Genomic DNA, 21,172 nt, shown 5'->3' on the forward strand with positions numbered 1-21,172 from the left:
TTGATCTACCGTGTGCTGCTCCCCACCTTCTCTACCATTGCCGGAGAGCCAGAAATTCCTACTCAGGAACTTATGTTGGCTCTCCTGAGTAGTGCTGTGTTTAGCTCATTGGTTGAGAACGTCTGCTGCTCACTCTCACCCATTGAGCTGAACCCTGCATTAGCTCAGAAGAGATAACGGAAGTTCCTGCTTACACATTTCTGGAAATAGTAGTGAAGGTTAGTGAGTGGCACCCGGTGAACCCCAGGTAAGTAGTCAAACTAAGCAAAAATAGTATGACTCCTTAGAATGGAGGGGAATAGTAGGGCACTCCTGCCACCATGACAACTACTGTGAACTGTGGTGGTTATGGTGCTTGAAGTGTTGCTTTAATATGCACCTCTGTGGATTATAAAAGCAATGTGTTTTGTTATAATAATCACATTTATGAATTTGAAATGACACTATAAGATCTAAAATGTACTATTGATAGAATAATGTCATTAGAAACCTCAACTACACCCATATCCATAGGTGAAGATTTTCATGGCTTTTAACCCCTTAGGGACATCGGTCTAAAAACTGTTGTTAATGACCGCTGGCATACCCTGTACATGATCTTTTACTGTGCCAGCCTTTCCTGGCTAGCTGTGCCATTGCCAAGAACATACACCTTCTGTCATATCCACAGCCTTTAAGAAGATACTATCTAGTTCTATAAACACACTCATTTATTTGAATTTGGAGTTCATTGAGTATCTGTGGTAGCATATCATTATCTTAAACTGGGGGAGGGGAAGGAGGAATGCTTTAAATTTAGCGTTTTATTAAAGCACTTATAATGTGAACATCTGCCTGGTTTTCTTACTTTGCTTTTTTCATAATTCAGATACCAGATTCCATCATTTCTCGAGGGGTGCAAGTACTGCCACGGGACACTGCATCACTCAGCACCACTCCATCTGAATCGCCGCGAGCGCAAGCAACATCGAGACTATCCACAGCTTCATGTCCAACACCAAAAGTAAGGAAATATCAGCCTATTATTTTGTTAGTCTTTGCATGTTTAACTCTTGCTAATTTGAATAAATCTGAAACCTCTCAAGAAGTGAAAATGTATTTGTGTTTAATAAATCAAAAACTGAAATCAACATTAGCATTGTTTTTGTTTGCCTTCTAAATTACATTAAAAAGGTTCTGAAATGTCTAGACACACTAGATAACTTTATTTTATGTGATTGATGTCTAGCTGTATGTAACACATAAAAGATTTTAGTAACCGTTTTGCTTATTAAAAATATATTATCCAAAGTATCTGAAAATATATCATTTGTCCTCAGCCAGTACTGATGTGCTGCCTAATTGCTAATTTGCGATCCAGCACAGCTCGTCATATTATTAACAATATGGATGTGTGGAATTAATATTTTAAATTAAAATTAAATGTATGCAATGAATGTTTGACAATAATGGTCTAAAATTACATATTTTCAGTAATGACACAGACAGAACTGTATTTTTTTTATTTATTTATTTTAAATGTGGGGGAGGTTGGTTTTTTTCCACACTTGGATATCTGTTTTTTTTTTTTTTTTTACTGTTCATGAGACTGTTGACGTCTTCATGTCACTAGGTGGCACTACAGTGCAGTATGTACCCAAACTATAATTTTTAATATACTGAACTGTGAATGGGGAGCAGTCCCCATCTGTCTTCAGTTTCTTAACTCTAGATTCATTACGATTTACTATTAAAGCAAACCACTTATGTTGGGTATATAATGAGCCCTCCCTTTGAATCAGGGGTCATGCCTTACTGCAGTAGACTACAAAATAGTTTATGTGAGTTAGAATTTGAATTCCCTTCATCTGAAATAGTGGAGCAAATTAGAAGTATCAGAAGAGCATGTATCAGCTACAAACTCAAGCCTTTTATCCGGTACACTCGGATACCATATTTCCTAGTAAGTATTATTAAAGTACAGCGTATGTAGTATTGTTGCAAGACAAATGAGTAAAGTGTTAATTGTATTGACTGGCACAGAATGAGGTTGAATTGGCTGACATCAGCCACTAATACTTTGCAATGATATAAAATAAAAATGCCTTTAATAAAAACAGTAAACCTGATGAAAACTCTTCCCTAACCTTACTCACCTCAATTACATTGGATATGGATATCACTCTATCCTATCCTTAAGGTATTATTTGGGGCAATTTTGCCTTGTTGAGGACATCCATATTAAATAAAGTGATTAAGCTGCTTAGTCATTTCTCCCTCTGAGGGTAGAAATGCTGCCTTTTCTAGAAACTCTCATCTTGCAGGATTGTCTAAACATTGACCAACCCGTCTGCCCATCATGGAACTGAGACTGAATTGTATTAGTTGGTTTTCAAAATAGCCTCTGCTACACACACTTAATGCCTATATTCTTCTCCATATAATGTTTTTAAAATATATTTTCTTGTGTGGATTGGGTACCACTGCAGTGGATGGGTACCTTACCTTTTCTTAAAAGGGTGTGAGCAGGTGGTGTGGTGTCAGGAAGAATAAGGATATTTTCAGCATATATATTTATTGCACAGTATAATCATACATATATATTTATTGCACAGTATAATCATACATATTACTTGCCTTGCTAAGCCAAACCTTAAAGGATGTTTACTAGATTACCTGCTTACCCTTTAGGTTCAAATATTATGTCCTTTTGGCACTTATTTTAGTGACAAAAACTATTTCCATCATGGACATTTTAGAAATTTGCTTGTATTAGTATTCTTAATTCTAGAAGAGAGAGTGGTATTCAGCTCTGTCCACTCTCCCTACTTCCCATTTCTTGCTTCTTCTAAGGTGTTTCCCACCAATTCCTATATGAAAACTCAAACCCTTCCCAGCCCACTTGAAGGAAAGGTGGGTGGTGGACTGCTTTTTTTTTCTTTTCTTAACCTTATTTGCTGTTTATGCATGCAGATTTGATAATACCTAATGCATATGGCTGTATTTTCTTTTCTTATTGTGTGCATGCGCTGTTAATAAGAATCTTTATTTGTTACATTTCAATTTAATCTGGCTGTTCTCCAATAGGCCAATGTGTGCATGACATGATTGTTAAGGGGCTTGTATGTAATTCTTTTTATTTTTATAAAAAAGAAAATACATTAATACGCTGACCATTTTTTTTTTAGCATTCTGACATCCGTATGAGTACCTGTTTTCAAAATATTGCTAGCTAATTTATATTTGACCAGAAAACACTGTGAATTTGCGCATGTATTATACCATAAGTGAACACTGTGTCTTTTTCATGTAAAATTTATATCTGTTGCAAAATACCGGTATTTTCTTTTTAATGTGAAAATGTAAGTGAGATAAACAAATCTTTGGTTCATTCAAGCATATCCTAAACTTAAAGTTATAACTTACCGTAATTAAATTATAAAACACCTTAAAATGTACATTCCTTATTTTATTATTATGACTATCATTTTTTGGTGTGTAGTGGCTTTAGTGTTTGTTTTTTGTTTTTCACACTGGGAAAGCAGCCTTACCACCTATAACTATAATACTTGTAGGTTACTCTCAGCTGGGTTTATTTCTTCTTCAGGGAACTTTGAAGAATTGACAACCAGTAACAAATACCCAAAATTGAAGAACAACATTAATTTTAGTTTGCATTTCCTTTACTAATTCTCCAAATTATCCAATTTAGTGGTAAATCACATATTGTTGTGGCACACTCCAGACACCATAAAAACGTCATCAGAATACATGTGTTATGGTGCGAGAAGGTACCTGGGTGGCAACTTTTTATTTATTTTTTTAAACCCTTAAAGGGACACTTTAGGTACTGTCTGTTTCATATCATTAAACTGGTTAAAGTTTCTGGAGTCCCCTTACACCATCATTTCATTCAGCTTTAAACAGTTTATAATGTTTTAATGCTAAACAAGAGACCCCAGGTGCCCATCCTATCGGTGCTGCTTTGTCTAATGATGAAGTATTAGCCTGAGGTGCAATGGGCAGCTGTGATTGGCTGAGAGTGTCAACTGACTGCTTTTAGCGTATCCGAGCTCCAATTGACTGTATGAAAACAAGGAAGTGTGTAATCCCTGCCATAGCCACACCTGCAGAAAGGACCTGACTGTGGGTGGCCAGGTACCCTTATTCGGTGTTAAACTGCACAAAAGTGGTTTAACACTTAATGGTGGGACAGTACCAGGGAACTTCAGGAACTATAACCAATTCAAAGAGAGGAAATGGTTATAGTGACTGTAGTGTCACTTTAACAAACAGTTGAAAAACAAAACCTTCAAACTGGGACCCCTGAACATTCGTTATAGTCTGAAACTTCAATCTGTAAGTCACTGGTAGTGAGAGTCTCAACGGACGCTTTCAGCTTATCAGTAGCTCAGAATGTAGTGAAAAAGGTACGTGACTTTTTCACTATTTTTTTGTGAATAGGGAGCTACTGATAGACTCAGAGTGTCAGCTGACAGTCTCAGTCTGTCATTGGCACCAGGTCTGAGACTTTGTTTCAAGTTCCTGTTTTTGGACTGCAACAGAAATTCAGGGGCAGAGCTGATGGCCCCTAGATTAAGGACTTTGAGTTAACCCATTCAGGTATGCCATCTCCCAGGGCCTCTTCGGACCATAAGAACTTCATTCAAATGGAACGGTGCCCAGAGTGTTCCTTTAAACAATGTTTGTTGGCAACTCTGACAAATTTAAATGAGATAAAAGTGAATTCCGAGTTAGTTTCTCATACCTGTTTATGACAAGAATCATTGATTATTTGCACATAACCTGGTTCATTTCACTTATTTAGAACATTAGGTCCAAGGTCATCCAGAACCAATAAGTAGTGGTAATTCGACATAGGCATATGTTGCGATGGCGTTCCAAACCTTTTTTGTTGTTTAAGATTATTACCAAAACATTTAATAATTAATTTGAATTACTATTTTCGAATTCTAACTAGAAGCTTATGTATATTCCTACAGTTCTGATGGTGTGATACTTGGAATTTTGTTCTTTGTGCTATAATATATGCTATACTTGGTGCCCTGTAATGTTAATGCAAGTTAAGATATTTGAAAATGTATTGTTGTCAACAGCTGTGACAAATTGCTTTAAATTATTGATCTCTCTGTGTCAAACAAAGACAATGAAAAGTACATTAGTATTGTGTTTGCTTAAAATGCTGGTAGATACTAGTCTTAAGAAAGACAAAATAGATCCGTGGTGTTTTTCACTTAATTAAACTAAATAATAATTGTGATGATTGAATGCACTTGTATTTGCTATAACACATGTCTACGTCACACAAATATGTAAGTAGAGAGTTGAATAAATCTTTTAATTGTGCAGTAACATTCAAGATAGAAATCTTCTTTTCTGTTTTTACAAGTGTATTTTTAGCCCAATGATGAATAAAATGACATACCATAATTGTTTTTCTTATTTACAGTTTACTGGTATATGCTCTTTTGTATGTAGAACACATATCTATAACTTTTTGATTTGTCTAGTTTAATACCAAATTAAACTTTAGGTTTATAATTCCCCCACCCCCCGCTGTCTTTTAATGATCTGTCTAAAAATGAGTAGTCTCACTGTAGGCATAAAACAAATCTCCTTACTTTTATCACTCGGCATATCTGTATTATTTGCCAAAACATGTATGATCAGCCAGCAATACCTATATATGCAATTTATCTCCAGTATACCCAGTTATGTGGGCAAACATTTACATTGAATTGAGCCTTTTACTCCTAGATTTATTTTTTTTGTATTTATATTTACATGTATAAAAATATATATATAAATATATATATATATATATATATATATATATATATATATATATATATATATATATATATATATAATATAGTGTTACAGTTGTAATTTGGGATGAATAGCAAGTATGTAAACAAAGAACAGTAGCACAGTTTGGTAAGTATGTGTGTTTGTGTGTGTACCAAATACGTTTGTGGCAAGACCAAATGTAATAAAACTCTCCACAGCACAAGTAATAATCATTTAAAAAACAAAATAAAACTACTATTGTGGATTACCTGCATATGGACTTTGGAAAGTGTCCCTTGGGCACAGAAACTTGAGAAATCAGATTTCCACAACTCGAGAAATCAGATTTCCACAACTCTCCCAAAGTGAAACAGGTAATTGTGTTTCAGAATACGTCCTGCATTTCTGCAAGTACCCTTAGCAATGGACACTATTTTAAACACAGCATTATTTTAACCCTTAGCATGGGTTGTGATCCAAGAGGTCCAGTGACAAGAAACCAGCCATTGACAGTACTGCCTATTTCCGTCTAGAGCAGGCCTGCACAACATTCAGCCTGCGGGGCTACTTGCGGGTTACCAAAGCATATTTTGTTTTACCCGCAATTTAAGGAGGCTTACCAGGTGGCCTCTGCACTTAGGGCCACCCGATGAGCCTTTGTCAGCAGGGGCCCGGTCGAGCACTTTGGGCCTCTAGCAGCCCGGGCATCCCAGGAGGAAGTGTGTGCCTCTGGTCACTTCCTCATAGAGACTGGAGCTGCGTGGGAGCGGAAAGGTGGCTGTGTGGAGGGGGCCAGGCCAGGTGATGGATAGGAACCGGAGAAGGCAGAAGAGGAGGGGATGCAGGCTGCAAGAGCTAGCCCCTAACTCCTTACATCCTCAGGCTGCAGACTGGACATCAAGGAAGCCACTGTCCTGCATAAAAAAGTAGGAAACTGGAGGGTGGCAATAAGAGTATATTCTGACCTGAATGTCTATATGTATGTCATGCACCTGCCATGGTTGATTACCTGTTATGTATTAAATTTATATATGTGTGTGTGTGTGTGTGTGTGTGTGTGTGTGTGTGTGTGAGGAAAGTCCCGATTCGGGACTGAAACATTGACGTTATATGGCAACATAATTTGTACTTTTATGTAAGCAATAAAAGTTAAGTTTTATGAAGACCGTGAGTGCGGACCATCACTTTGATTCTTTTATATATATATATATATATATATATATATATATATATATATATATATATATATATATATATATGGCATTATATATATATATATATTGTTTGTATATTGTATTTTTCGAATATTGTATCCTATTGTAACAATACAATGATTTGTGGAGCCAGGACATACTTGAAAACGAGAGAAATCTCAATGTATCCATCCTGGTAAAATATTGTCTGAATAAATAAATGTGTATGTGTGTATGTCTGTCAGTGAGTCTGTATGTATATCTGTCTGTCTGTATGTATAAATTTGTATGTCAGTCTGTTTGTCAGTATGTATGAATTTGTATGCCTATCTGTATTACTGTATGTGTATCTGTCTGTCTGTCAGTATGTATGTGTGTGTTTATCTGTAGGTCTGTCGGTCTGTGTGTATCTGTAGGTCTTTCAGTCTGTGTGTATTCATATACAAAATACAGTTAAAGGAACAGCGCACACAAACAAAAATAAAGCTTTACATTTAACAAGGCTTAAAATCACCTATCTTGGAAAATAAATATGGGGATATAGTTCCACCATATGGACATATTGTGTTAAGCCCACCACTACATCACAGTAACCCAGTATCGGTGGGTCCTACACTAATGTTAACCTGGGAGATTTACATGCTAACTTGCATTACTTGCAAACTGCTTTAAGAGACCCCTCAATTTAATCTTTTCTAATCCTTTAATCTACATAGAAAAAATGGTAATTTGGGGGAATATGTCTATTCAAGTGTGGTGTATGTCTGTTTGTCAGAATGTATGAAACTGTATGTCTGTCTGTTTATGTGAGTATCTGTATGTCAGTATGGATGAGTCTGTATGTCTGCAAGTGTGTGTATCCACTGGCGTACATATAGCAGCCGCAGGGGTCGCAACTGCGACCGGGTCAGTCACTCCAGGGGGCCCGGCTGCCCTGCAGACCCTTGCGACCGGGTGCCTGCCATCATCATTTGCGGCCCCGGGCTGCGCGGCAAACCGCCGGGGCCGCATTTTAAAGTGCCTTGTATGTGTCTTTGTATGTACGTCTTTGTATGTGTGCCTGTCTGTATGTATGTATCTGTGTATATGTATGTGTGCCTGTCTGTTTTTATGTATGTATGTGTGTCTTGTTTGAATGTGTGCCTGCCTGTCTGTCTGTTTGTATGTATGGGTGTCTTGTCTGTATGTATGTGTGCCTGTCTGTTTGTATGAATGTTTGTCGTGTGCCTGTCTGTTTGTATGTGTGCCTGTCTGTTTGTATGTATGTGTGTCTGTATGTCTGTGTGCCTGTCTATTTGTATGTATGTTTCTTTGTATGAATGTGTCTTGTGTGTATGTATATGTCTGTGTGTTTGTGTGTGTCTGTCTGGGGGGGCCTCATGGATCAGTTTTGCACTGGTGCCCCATGGGTTGTGTGTATGCCACTGTGTGTATCTCTATGTCTGTCGTCTCTGTATGTCTGTCAGTGTGTGTGTGTGTGTGTGTGTGTGTGTGTGTATTTTTATATGTGATTTTATACCTTTACTCTGAAAGTGAGGCACTGAAAAATCTGCTGCCTGAAGAAGTTTAGCCTATTTTAGTTTTGGCCCCTTCCTACTGCCAAGTTCTGCAGGTCCGGTCTAGCGATATAGGTATATATCTATTTAAGGATACTTACGTAAATGAAAAAAAAAAATGTAATTCTAGAATTTTAAACCATTGTATTATGTGTTAATTCTTTACAGAAATAGTGGCGGGATAAAAAGTCAGGATCTCAAATATTAATGTGAAAGCAAAGCTACATTTGTTGTCACATACAGTATGTATGATAAAATAGGTAATTTATCCCGCCTGTGGATATTTGTAAGAAAATTTTGGCATTTTAATACTACAGCTTTCCCAAAATGCCTCCAGGATGTAAAAAGAATATCTATGTTTGGACATTGCTCTTCAATGCAAAAAAGGAAATTAGCCATACTCATTGTAATTTTCCTTACTGATCTTAATCCTTGTCCACATCACTATTGGAATAGCTTTTCCCTGTCATCTTTAACATATAATTAGCCCTAATGTTTAGAATTCTTCCCTCTTGTCCTGACAAATTAGCATCAGATAAGAGTGGGTTTGTTTCGAATGTGGATAAAGATCTGAAACAAATGAAATATGTCTACATGTAAAATGTTTCTGATTGGTCCCAGACAGCATCATTCAGCTATAGGGTAGGAAAAAAAAAAAAAAAAAAGATTTCTGGAAGTTGGTGAATGCCACACATTTATGTAAAAGGAGAAAGGGCCAGAAGAACAATATGGCCATATCTTTTTTTTTTTTTAATCCTGAGCCCATTTCCACCTTACATAATTTAAAGAATACATGCAACAAGGACTTAGGTCAGTGGTTTGCAAATACTGTTTTTTGTTTTTTTTTTTAATTCTTTATTTTTGTAGTGCATAGGTTTTTAACAGACAGTTGCGAGGTACCCCAAAGGCATTCCTCCGACTGATCATAGACAGTTGAACAAAGAGGTACATGAGATAGCTAGCACTAATTTTATAATTAAGTAGTAGTTGAGTATAAACATGGTAGAAAGCAAGCTTAGGTAACATCATGTTAGGTGTCGCTGTTCAGTCGTTTAAGTGCACTTCTGAGTGTATGCTTAGAACGGAGCAAATTGCTATGCTAGTGTGCCTATTGTGTAGACATAGCACATAGCCTATAGCTTTTAAAACTTAAAATACTAGTGAGAGTAGCTAGTTCCAAACCATGTTTTGTATAATGGCGTTTCTTATCTAGGAGTACTACTATGCTGCTTAGCAGGAGAACTAGGTTATGGGCAGTTAGTGGTTGAGGGTGCATGATATAGTAAGTGTAATCGCAGCTATGTGATAAGTATCAGGGCAGAGCATAAAACAAACAACAAGATTTAAATTAAATGGTTATGTACTGGGGGCCAGATTCAAACCGTGTGTATCAAGTCCTGGATCTAGAGGACAGCGTTCAGCTTTGGCCTACTCCTAGGCTCGGGAACTTGTGGATGGAACTCGGAGTCGAAACTTGGGTATATCTGTTGCGTTGTTTCAGTAGTCTTCCAGCTTACACCAATTTCTGACTTCTTCGGCCATTTATAGTGGAAGCTGGTTCTTCCTGCACCGTCTGGTCGGTAGATTAGGCAGAGGCTTCGGCAGCTGAACATTATCCGTGATGCACCATGTATGAAACCACCCTCCTACAAGGACCCCTCCGGGCAGCCCGCGGCTCAGGTAAGAGGCGGCCGGCTTGGGGGTTGTGCCGTCCTGGCTGATGCTCCGAGTGCGGCGTCCATCTGCGTCTACACCTCAGCGTTATCACCCGAGGGACACACAGCTGGGGCCACTCCATGCGTCATGCGTCGGCAGGTAGGTATCGATGGGCAGAAGGTTGTCTGCTTATTTGCAGTTTCGTCCAGTGTTGTGGGCACAGGTTGTCGGGTTCTTGTGCGGGCAGGTCCACCATAGGAACAGGCTTTAAGCGGGCCTTCAGTGAGGTGGGCCCAGGTCTGGCGGCCATCTTGATTTGGGCCTAGGGCTTGATTAGTGGCATTGTATTGCGCTGTGGTCTGCGCCATGTAAGTCCCCGTGCTGCTGTGCTGATCCGATGAGTCTCTGCATGTGTGTGTGCAGACCGGGATAACCCCCCCGGTCCAGAGGGGGGGGGACGCCGGACCCCGGCCGGAGACCCGGGAGAGCGGCCGTCTCATCCCGGCTCAAGCTCCTCACACTCTGGGCCTTAGTCGGGTTACTGAAGGCAGCTCGAGGGGTATCCCCTCGTACCTCGGGATCTGGGGATCAAGGTGGGTGTTGTTGCGGGTGGTTATGGAGGTGTTGCCCCCAGTTTGCGCCGGTTTCTCGGCTCCAAAGCGGGAGCTCAGACAGAAGCGTCTGATCCCGTCGGCGGTCCGGCCCTGCCCCCCGCAAATACTGTTTTATTGAACCTTTGACATAGTCCTAAAACTCCTCCTTGGTAAGATGAACAACTCTAAAGTTGTTGGTAGATCCTAAAAGACAACTGCCTTTGTTAAAGCTGAAGACACCAACGTTTTAGTCTTGGAGACTAAAAATCTGTTTAAAGGACAACCGTCATCAAATGTTCACTTCTTTTTTTAAAGTGTTTTATATTTAATAGAATTTAATGATTTCTTTTAATGATATATCTTTTTGGGGGGGTTCGAAAGAAAAGTTTAACATTTTGTCTGGTTAAGCAGTGATGTTGGATCTGACTGTACTGCTGTGTGACCAATTGTCGGACAATCTAACTTGGCTGCTGCTATGATTACTCTGTAGGAAAGTTATGTTTGTTCTCAAAAAATAAATATACAGTTGCAAGAAAAAGTATGTGAACCCTTTGGAATGATATGGATTTCTGCACAAATTGGTCATAAAATGTGATCTGATCATCATCTAAGTCACAACAATAGACAATCACAGTCTGCTTAAACTAATAAAGAATGAACAAAGAATGAAATGTTGCCATATTTTTATTGAACACACCATGTAAATATTCACAGTGCAGGTGGAAAAAATATGTGAACCCTCAATAACTGGTTGAACCTCCTTTGGCAGCAATAACTTCAACCAAACGTTTCCTGTAGTTGCAGATCAGACGTGCACAACGGTCAGGAGTAATTCTTGACCATTCCTCTTTACAGAACTGTTTCAGTTCAGCAATATTCTTGGGATGTCTGGTGTGAATCGCTTTCTTGAGGTCATGCCACAGCATCTCAATCGGGTTGAGGTCAGGACTCTGACTGGGCTACTTCAGAAGGCGTATTTTCTTCTATTTAAGCCATTCTGTTGTTGATTTACTTCTATGCTTTGGGTCATTGTCCTGTTGCAACACCCATCTTCTGTTGAAATCCCTCTGATAAAATGCTCAGGTATTTAACAAGTGGGCTTTTGAGGATGCCTTCCTTTTCTTCCTATGGGTCATTTGCTATCAGGAGCACCAGTTCAGCCCGATCAATCCACTACAGCTCTTTCCAGTAGGCCCAGTGCTTTCTGGAAAGCCAGCATCTCGCCAGGACAGGTTATATTGTGCTCCGTCCATTGGTGTGAGAAAACTTATGTGAATGCGAATCCCCATCAGTAACAAATACCTTTTTATCCCTTAGGATCTCTGTAATAGGATTTAGAGCCCTCTTTGCTTGGAGTGTGAAATGAGATAGCTCTTGCAGCATAAGAATAGTATTGCCTCTATGTTGTAGAGTCTCTCCTAGTCTAGCTTTCTGGGAAATTTCTTCTTTCAGGGGGGAGTGGTGCAGTCTGTAGACCACATCTGTTGCACATCAGATTATAAGCATCTAGGACAAAGTGCTCTGTTAAATTTTATCAAGGTGTCCTTAGATCTAACAGGTCATTAAATAGTGACTCAAGCACCTCATGTAAGTTTTCATTTTCACCTTTCATAGGCTCAGGTAAGCCCCTAACTATAAATGAACCTAAAATAGTTCCTTTGCCCTCTGTAGTTTATATCTTCCACTTTGCAGTATAGCTCCAGCAGTATAATATTATGAGCCTCCATATGATCTCTGATAGCCGCCAAGTGGCTGGTAGAAGCTTCCTTGTACATGGAACATCCGAGCAATGGAGTGTCATTTTTCACCAAACATTACACTCCATTGGTGTCAAGCCTACCTAGCATGGTGGCTATGTCAGCCTTGGATGGTAACTACCTCTATGATGCCCTTATTTCAAAGCTGTCAGTTGATGCCTCAGAGGCTGATTTACTCAGGGAGATTCCTCTCTCACACGTGGTGCCGGTGCCATGTAAGTGGGCTCCCGTGGAATCGTGAATGTTGTGCAGCAGCCGTGGTTTCTGGGGGCCAAAAGCAGAAGGAAGGGTTCTCCCCGTATTCAATGTGCCTTTTTTGTTCACTATAAGCTATTACCTGGGCCAATAGCGTGGAGCAGGGCTCACGGGTCTATTCACTCAGCCATCCAGGCCACGCATCTCCTTATTTCTTAAAATTAGGGCTATTAGTAAGGTTAGGCTTAGGGCTTCTTACATCTTAGGGAAGTACCTAGACTTATAAGTGTCCCAAGCAGCCCACGATTTGTTGATGTTTCACTCCCAGACAGTGATACATCCATTAAATCGTCCCCTCTTCATGTATTAAATATGGTAGTAATAAATATATATTGACAGTTACAGCTCCTTGCATATTGTTTTTCAGTAGGGGGCTGATTAATTACAGGAGCCAACAGAACACAGTTTTAAGAGTCTTCACAATGCAATATTATATAATTTATTTGTTGTATTTAAATGTTCTCTAAGATTTACTTTTTTTTATTTTTTTATGTGTTTTCATGTGCGTCATGAATTGGTGGTAAGAAGAAAAAAAAGATCTATCTTCTGGCTTTTAAAAATGCCTTTGGTTAAAATGCTGATCCACAAACACACCAGTTTATATTCACAGATGAATACCTTTGGCAGTTTAAGAGACATCTTGGGACAATACTTTGACTCTTAGTGATGTAAAGGGCACGTATTTTCTTATATAAAGCCAATCTAAGTGTGTTACAGGTATGGCAGAGCATTGACAATTAGATACATGATTGTCTTCAGGGCAATCTGAATCGGTGTTGTAGTGGCAGCATAAATCTGCTGTTTAATATGCAAAATCAACCACAACCAGCTTGTTTCTGCTGCTTTCTATTTTCAGCCCTGTAAATGTCAAAGACGAAGGTTGCTGCAGCATGCAACAGATCACAAACTAAAAAGATTACCCTTTTAGGTGCACCCACAAACTGTTAAAAATAGATGGTGGGGGTCTATCAGTTTTCCTTATTTGTGCGTTGAAATTGCTGTTTTAATGATTGGAAGTGTTTGCTATGAATTGTGAGCCTCTTCTCACATTCAGTACAGTTGCTTTTTCTAATGCAAGCCATAAACGACTCAAGCTACGACTGCATACATCAATGCTTCTGCTTAAATGAATTGACTCATTCAAATAAAAACATTCACCTCTTGAGCATGCCACAGCCACCATGGATGCACCGAAGAGCACATTGGTAAAGATACAGGACTAGCTATGACAGCCTTTGTGGGAGAACAAAGACATAGATGTGTTCCTGAAGGTCAATTATTTTGGTCTCTGCTTCTACAGAAAACAAACACACAATTCTTGCAGCACCCTTTTTTACAACCATGATTCCACTGGTCATTTCTTGGAAATGGCTTTGAATAGCCCTCGAACATTGTTAGTAGCTCAGCTCTGATTGGAAGGGTTTTTTTTTTTTTTTCTTCGATTTTCCTATTTAAGCTGTGCATGAAGGGTTATCCTTGTGAGCTGCTGAAATCATGAAAATGCTGATGTCTTGAAGCAGTTGGCTTTAAAAATAAAACCAAAACATATTCTGTACAATAATATGAAGAAGAAAAAGAGGGACAAATATCCTTGCAGAGAATGCCAGGTAAGTCAGCTATTTACATCCACATCCTATATCGTCAAGTTTCTCCCAATATGCATATTTTTGTGGTAGAAGAAAATCAGCTCAGCTGTTTTTGTTGCTGCTGTCGAGTGATTTTGCTGTGTTGCATATTTTTCCTTGTGTTGTTTTATGCTCTTCATAAAATACATTTCTCCAGTGATTTATTTAATGAGATCCTGTCTTGATAAGATTGCAGTGACCTGATTAACTCTGATCTAACATTCCCCTTCGTCACTATTATTTATGGAATTCTCTGTTCTTTTTGTACACAATGGATCATGCAGCACTCTACAATCTAACATCTGTCCTTCCCAAGGGATAGCACTGAATATTTGCAGCTCTATGTTCATCAGAAAACAGCACAGTTTCTGCAACGCCTTGCTTTTGCTGTGAAAGCTGCCTTTGTAAATTATGTCCTTTCTCTTGAAAATAAGCATTGGCATGGTGTGCCAGAAATTCGGTGTGTGATTTTAATGATTCTCTGCAAATGGCAAAACCTTTTCTACATATTTATAAACATAATTTTCATTGTGAGTTGCACGGAAATCTAAGACAGCCATTTGAGAGCTAACTAGATGATAAATGTTTTCATTGTAAAGCGCTACAGTATTTGTTGGCACTATATAAATGCTAATAATAATAATAATATAATAATACATTTCACATTTTCAAGTAAACAAAACATAGAGTTCAGAACATTTCTAATCGGCTATTTTGGCCTAAATGTACAATTCCCACTGTACCCCTATTTAGTGCATAAATCGAGTCTAAGACATCTATTGCTGTAAACTTTTCTATTAGAATATTATGTTTTATTTATAAATTACCAAACTTATAAATTACCAAAAAATGTACATTTTGGATCATTAATATTGTACAGTCCTAAACTACATTAAAAAATATTTAAAAGATTCAGCTATGGCAGTGAGAAATAAAACAAAATACAAAAGTAGTGGAATATTTCATTTTCATGGAGCACATTGAATGTTGATTTCTGATTCATGTGTTCTTTTTGTTTTCAAGTAGAGATTGTAGCCGTATTAGTCCAGTGATGCAGATGTAAAAAACGGATAAAATTTGTATCTTGTAATACCTTTTTTATTGGACTAACAGAATTTTTTAATGACAAGCTTTCGGGAGAACCTCCCTTTCTTAGACTTGAATCCAATAAAAAAGGTTTTACAAGATACAAATTGTATCCGTTTTTTACATTCTTTTTGTTTTGTTATATTCCGTCTGCTGTGTTTGGCTCATTTGACAATTCAATGGTAGGCAGAACATTAAAGGAAGATGTTTCAAAAGCAGGACAGTCAGATTTTTACAGGATCCAAAACAACAAATTAGCCATTGCTAGAATTTTGTATTTTTTATATATATATAATTTTTTCATTTTTTTTAAACTGCACTGTTTCATTTTTTTTAATTTTTTTTAAACTTTCCATTATATGCCTGACTGTCCTGGCACAGCAGTTGTATTAATTTAATTTGCTCTGTGCGTTCAATACTATGGTAATTCTCTGTAGATGCCAGCGTGCTTGCCATGGATACATTTTGTTGATGGCATCAACATGGTCATGGAAGTGCTGTGTTTGTTCTTCATAGACTTACCCTGCACTACTCTCCCAAATCAGCAGTTTTTGTTAAACCATTTTCAAGTATTTTGCCTGTACTCTCCTGTTGTTTCTTTTGTAGCATACCTAAGTTTTTCCTGGTTCCCATAATTACCACTTTAGGTGTTCTTTGTTCCAGGTTTTCGCAGATTGGTGCTTGTGATACTTTCTTGCCTCATACCTTTTCTTTGGGCAACCATTCCTGAATGTGACGTATTCACCTTCATGTTCAATTTTATTTTTTTTGTTTTCTTTATATGCTATGTTTGGTTTGAAAATTGTGTCCTGAGGACTAAAACATCGACTTTATGTTTGATTAATAAATTTTCATTATTTTTTTTTTTTAAGATGTAAAACAAGTGCTCTCTTAAAAGAGCACTCCGAGCATCATAACAACTTTATTTAATTTAAGTTGTTATGGTACAAGGAGGTCCCTGGCACTTAGCCATTCACAAACTGTTTAATCCAAAAGTTTATTTTCCCTCGCCCCTACCTGCGGCAGCTATAATCTTCCATTTTAAAGCTTTTCAGCAAATCGAAGGATGGGGTAATAGAGATCCAGTGCTGGAACACAGATTTTTGGGATTCAAAATACAGATTTTTGAGTCAAGAATTATTTTTTTCTCTCTATGTTTATGTTAAAACTGGCCTATTCACCTTTCAAATTTTCAGCTCCTACTAAATAATTTGTTAACCATTAACTATATTAAACATAACAACCAGCACCCAAAGAGAAGTGGGGTGTATCAGCGCTAATATTCAAATAGGATAAAGTGACAAGATAGTCCAAACAAATCTATATGTATACAAAGCTGCTATAACACCTAAGTCTTATCTTGTACAATAGAAACAAAAACCTTGGGTAGGTGAAGCGCTATTACAGGGTAATAGTGATGGAAATGATGTAGAATAAAAGTACACGTGGAAGTACCTTGGGTATTCTTTATGTCTATATTCACGGTAGTTAATGTTTAGTTCCTATAAAACATAAACATAACAAATCAAACATAGGGCAGACTGTATTAAACAATGATATATAAAAAGGGAAAGAGAAAATCCCACTCACAATTTTGGAGCTAAAATATAATAGCTCAATAGTAGCGCTCTTGGGGTCCGTAAAGGCGACCCTCACCCTTCTTTCATGCAAATGCTCTTTTTTCTTGTTTCCTATAAGGATGGAAAAAGCACATATGGTGCAATACCGTAGATCTTATGTGTAAAGGATAACTGATCTGTGGAATATGAGGTGTATATTAATTGTTGTGCTGGCTGACTCATTCAGAAATAGATCAAGAATTAACTTTAGATGAACTCTATATTTTATTTAAAAGATTAAGAATAGAAAACTCCTTTATGAGTAATAACTAATAGAATGTGTTGAATAAAAAATAGATGAGGAATGATTTCTTTATTCTCTTTATCCTCTATTCAAAAGAATCTGAATTAACTTAAAAAGAAAAGAACAGGTTGGGTTATTAAAAGCAAGGTACTTCCACGTGTACTGTTATTCTCCATCATTTCCACCACTATTACCCTGTAATAGCGCTTCACCTACCCAAGGTTTTTATAACAACCAGCACTACCTAGGTTAGGAGACAGCGAAGTTATAGTCTGCGGTGGTGTGCTGAAAACTTACCTGATGACTGGACCTTAAGGAAGCTGAAATTTTTAAACCAGAATATTTTATTAGCTTTTCCATTCAATGAAATATACAAAGGGGTTAAATAATAATATAATGTTTGTAGAGAGAAGTAGAGGCTTTAATGGGCTTGGTGGTTGCAAAGAGAATATATCACAGTTATCCTGCGTTTGGTAAGGAACAATGGAATGAGCATGGCTTATCTTATCGATGGGTCTTTGATATATAACTGTTAAGAATAAAACGGTTTCCTATCTTAACTAGAGTTATGTACTTTTTAACCTGTGTGGATAGTTATGTTCCGATTGAACATAATGCGTTTTATTTGAAAGGTCTGTTGATAAGAGGATTTCAAAAATCTGAACTGAATTTCATATAATAACAAGTATACAAAGTAATCTGTGTTAACAGGCGCTTAAAATAATTTCCAAAATAAGGTGCTCTTAGCGCAGCAGCTCACACACAAAAAATAGGAACTCTCCAATCCTATTATAATCCAGTACAATAAATCCACTATATACACAACCAATATGTGATAGTGAGAGTGTGTAGCGCTTAGTAATTAATCACTTACTCCCCGGCAATTTCTCAAGGGTATGTAAGGTATCTGGGTAATATCCGATCCGTTTGTTGTATGTTCCTCAAGAAAGAACAAAAAAAGGAGAAAACAGGGAAAATTCGCCCTGGTGTTGAAATCCTTATAACTTTAGGTATCAGAAATAAAGGTGGAGGTATTCTTCTCACCTGAGTAAGAGCCTGTAACCTGGCTCTAAGTATAATGGCCCGTGAGTCCTTTTTAGGGATGACTCTTTCCCCCTTTCCAGCAGGATAGAAGATATACCAGATGCATGTAACTTGATAAAGGTTTATTCATACGAACATTTAAAACCATTTAAAATACATACAATATCCTGGTAGTTGTCCAAAACGCGTTTCGCCGATCTCACCCGGCTTTCTCAATTGGTGACTTCCATCCTGGTTTGTTATACTTAAATATCCCTCCTTCCGTCCTGATTGGAGGAAACGGACCGCATTCCAACCAATCACGGGCGTTCTCATGGGGGAGTATGAGGAAATTCAGCTGAAAAGTACTCTATCCCTTATTGGTGACGTCATCGCGCACGCACGTAAAAACGAGCGCGTGATGTCACTTCCGGGAATCTGAATAGTCTCTATCCATCCCACTACTTGATAATGCCTCCTTCCCGGTCACGTGGGATCCAGCTTCCTCTTCTGTGATGTGGATTCGTATTCAGGTTTCCACACTTGTAGAGGGTGATTTCGCCATTTTATTCGAGGGCAAAGTGTTGGCAAAAGAATGTCCTTAATAATGTCCACATAAAAGTCCATATTCTTCCCTTTATTTGGATGGTATGCCCATATTAGAGCATTGTAAACACATAAATAAAGAGATACAGATTATTAGTCAATCCCAAATACATTAAAAATAATTTTCTCATCTCCACCAAAAAGCAACCCAAAACACTGTGCAAAAAAGGGAGGGGGGGAGGGGGGTCTTTCCATAATGGTTACCATGATGATTTCTCCACCTCAATTAAATATACAAAGTTGTTATATAGATTAAAAAATAGTAAATAGATAAAAAATATTATAAAAATCTGTAGCCAATAATTATGTTAAATATATATAAAAAATATATATATAAAAAATATATAGTAAAAAGGGGTTATAAGAAGTGGCATATTTCAAAATCATCATTAAGACCATAAGGTTGCATAGTGTTCAAATTAAAAATCCATTTCATCTCTGCTTGTCCAATTAGTTTTATGGGATCCCCGCCTCTCCAATTTCCAATTACTTTTTGTATTCCCATAAACTCCATTAGATGTGGATTACTATTATGATAATTTTTAAAATGTAAGGATACACTGTGTTTTAAAAACCCATTTTTAATATTTCTGATGTGTTCCTGAATCCTAGTTTTAAGGGTCCTAGTGGTCCTCCCTATGTAAGCTAACCCACAGGGGCATGTAATCATATAAATTATCTTTGTAGAGTGACAGGTAATCACTTGTTTTATTTTAAACTTAGTGTTTTTATCTTGTGGGTGGCAAAATTCTCTTACTGCTCTTTTGCTGCTTTTAGAATTTCTACAGGCCCCACACATCCCGCATCCATAAAAACCAAACTTTTCTTTAAAGAACTGGTTTGTCAATTTTCTTGTTGGTATATGGTTCTTGACTAAGGTGCTTTTAAGATTTGGTACCCCTCTATACACTCTGTCTGGTGTGTTCGGGAGTATCGAGTTTAAAACGGAATCATTCTTTAGTATTGGCCAATATTTTCGGATAATCTTCTTGAGGCGTCCACCACTATAATTAAAATCGCAGATAAACTTTACGTTTTGTGGTTCTGTACTATCCTTAGTGTCTTTATACTCTATTAGTTTCATCCTGTCCTCATCCACTACTTCAGAAAGGGCTTTCTCTAGGATACCATCATTGTACCCTTTTTCTTTAAAATCATTAATGATTTTTACCGCCTGTTCGTGAAATTTATGTTGATCAGTGCAGTTTCTTTTAATTCTAAGCAGTTGTGCCTTCGGGGCGTTTAGTAGCCAAGGGGAGAAGTGGCAACTATTCTCCCCTATGTAACTATTAACGTCAACCTTTTTAAAATGAGTGCAGGTTTTTAATACATTTTGCTCCACATAAATATTAAGGTCTAAAAATTCCACGGCATTTTTGCTAAAATTACTTGTAAGTTTAATTCCCCATTCATTTGTATTAAGATGATTTAAAAACACTTTTAGTGATGTCTCGTCTCCATTCCAGATAAAAAATATATCGTCAATATAGCGGCGATAGGTCACGAGGTTCGCATCCCATCTACGGTCATTCTGGATAAATTCCAATTCCCAATGTGACATAAATAAATTCGCATAGCTGGGTGCGAACCTCGTGCCCATCGCCGTGCCGCAGATTTGTAAGTAAAATTCCTCCCTATACCAAAAATAATTATTGGTTAAAATCCAGTTTATCCCCTCTACGATAAAATCAATTTGTGATTGATGAAATCTTTTGGAACATTCTAGAAAGTGCTTAGTTGCATTACACCCTCTCGTGTGTTAAATAATTGTGTATAGGGAGTTTACATCGGCAGTTACGAGGTAGTAATTATCATTCCATTCTATATCTTTAATTACTTGTAGAATGTTGATAGTGTCTTTGAGGTAGCTAGGGCATGTGCGAACAATAGGCTGTAAGCATCTGTCAATATATTGAGATAATTTACTAGAAATGGAGCCTATCCCGGAGACTATGGGTCTTCCGGGTGGTTGATCTTTATTTTTATGTACCTTAGGTAAATAGTAAAATACAGGAACTTTAGGGTGTTGTATATTTAGAAATTTATATTCTTTCTGATTTAAAATATTTAAAATCTTACCTTTCTCAATTAATGATTTTAAAGAAAAAGGGTACAATGATGGTATCCTAGAGAAAGCCCTTTCTGAAGTAGTGGATGAGGACAGGATGA

General features: G+C 37.5%; 1 protein-coding gene across 26 annotated transcripts in view; it reads left to right on the forward strand.

The window, feature by feature from the left end:
- GPHN (gephyrin) overlaps positions 1-21,172 on the forward strand; it is a 417,472-nt gene that overhangs the window by 267,327 nt on the left and 128,973 nt on the right. For 14 of the 26 annotated variants that reach the window (XM_063439079.1, XM_063439082.1, XM_063439088.1 and 11 more), the window contains one exon: positions 869-1,003. In XM_063439079.1, the coding sequence (XP_063295149.1) occupies positions 869-1,003 (135 nt within the window). Of the gene's footprint in view, positions 1-868; positions 1,004-2,832; positions 2,893-21,172 lie in introns of all 26 variants that reach the window. The other 12 variants (XM_063439077.1, XM_063439080.1, XM_063439078.1 and 9 more) reach the window with 1 other exon arrangement.

This window comes from Pelobates fuscus, chromosome 13 (genome assembly GCF_036172605.1).
Source record: "Pelobates fuscus isolate aPelFus1 chromosome 13, aPelFus1.pri, whole genome shotgun sequence".
NCBI classification, from domain to species: Eukaryota; Metazoa; Chordata; class Amphibia; order Anura; family Pelobatidae; genus Pelobates; species Pelobates fuscus.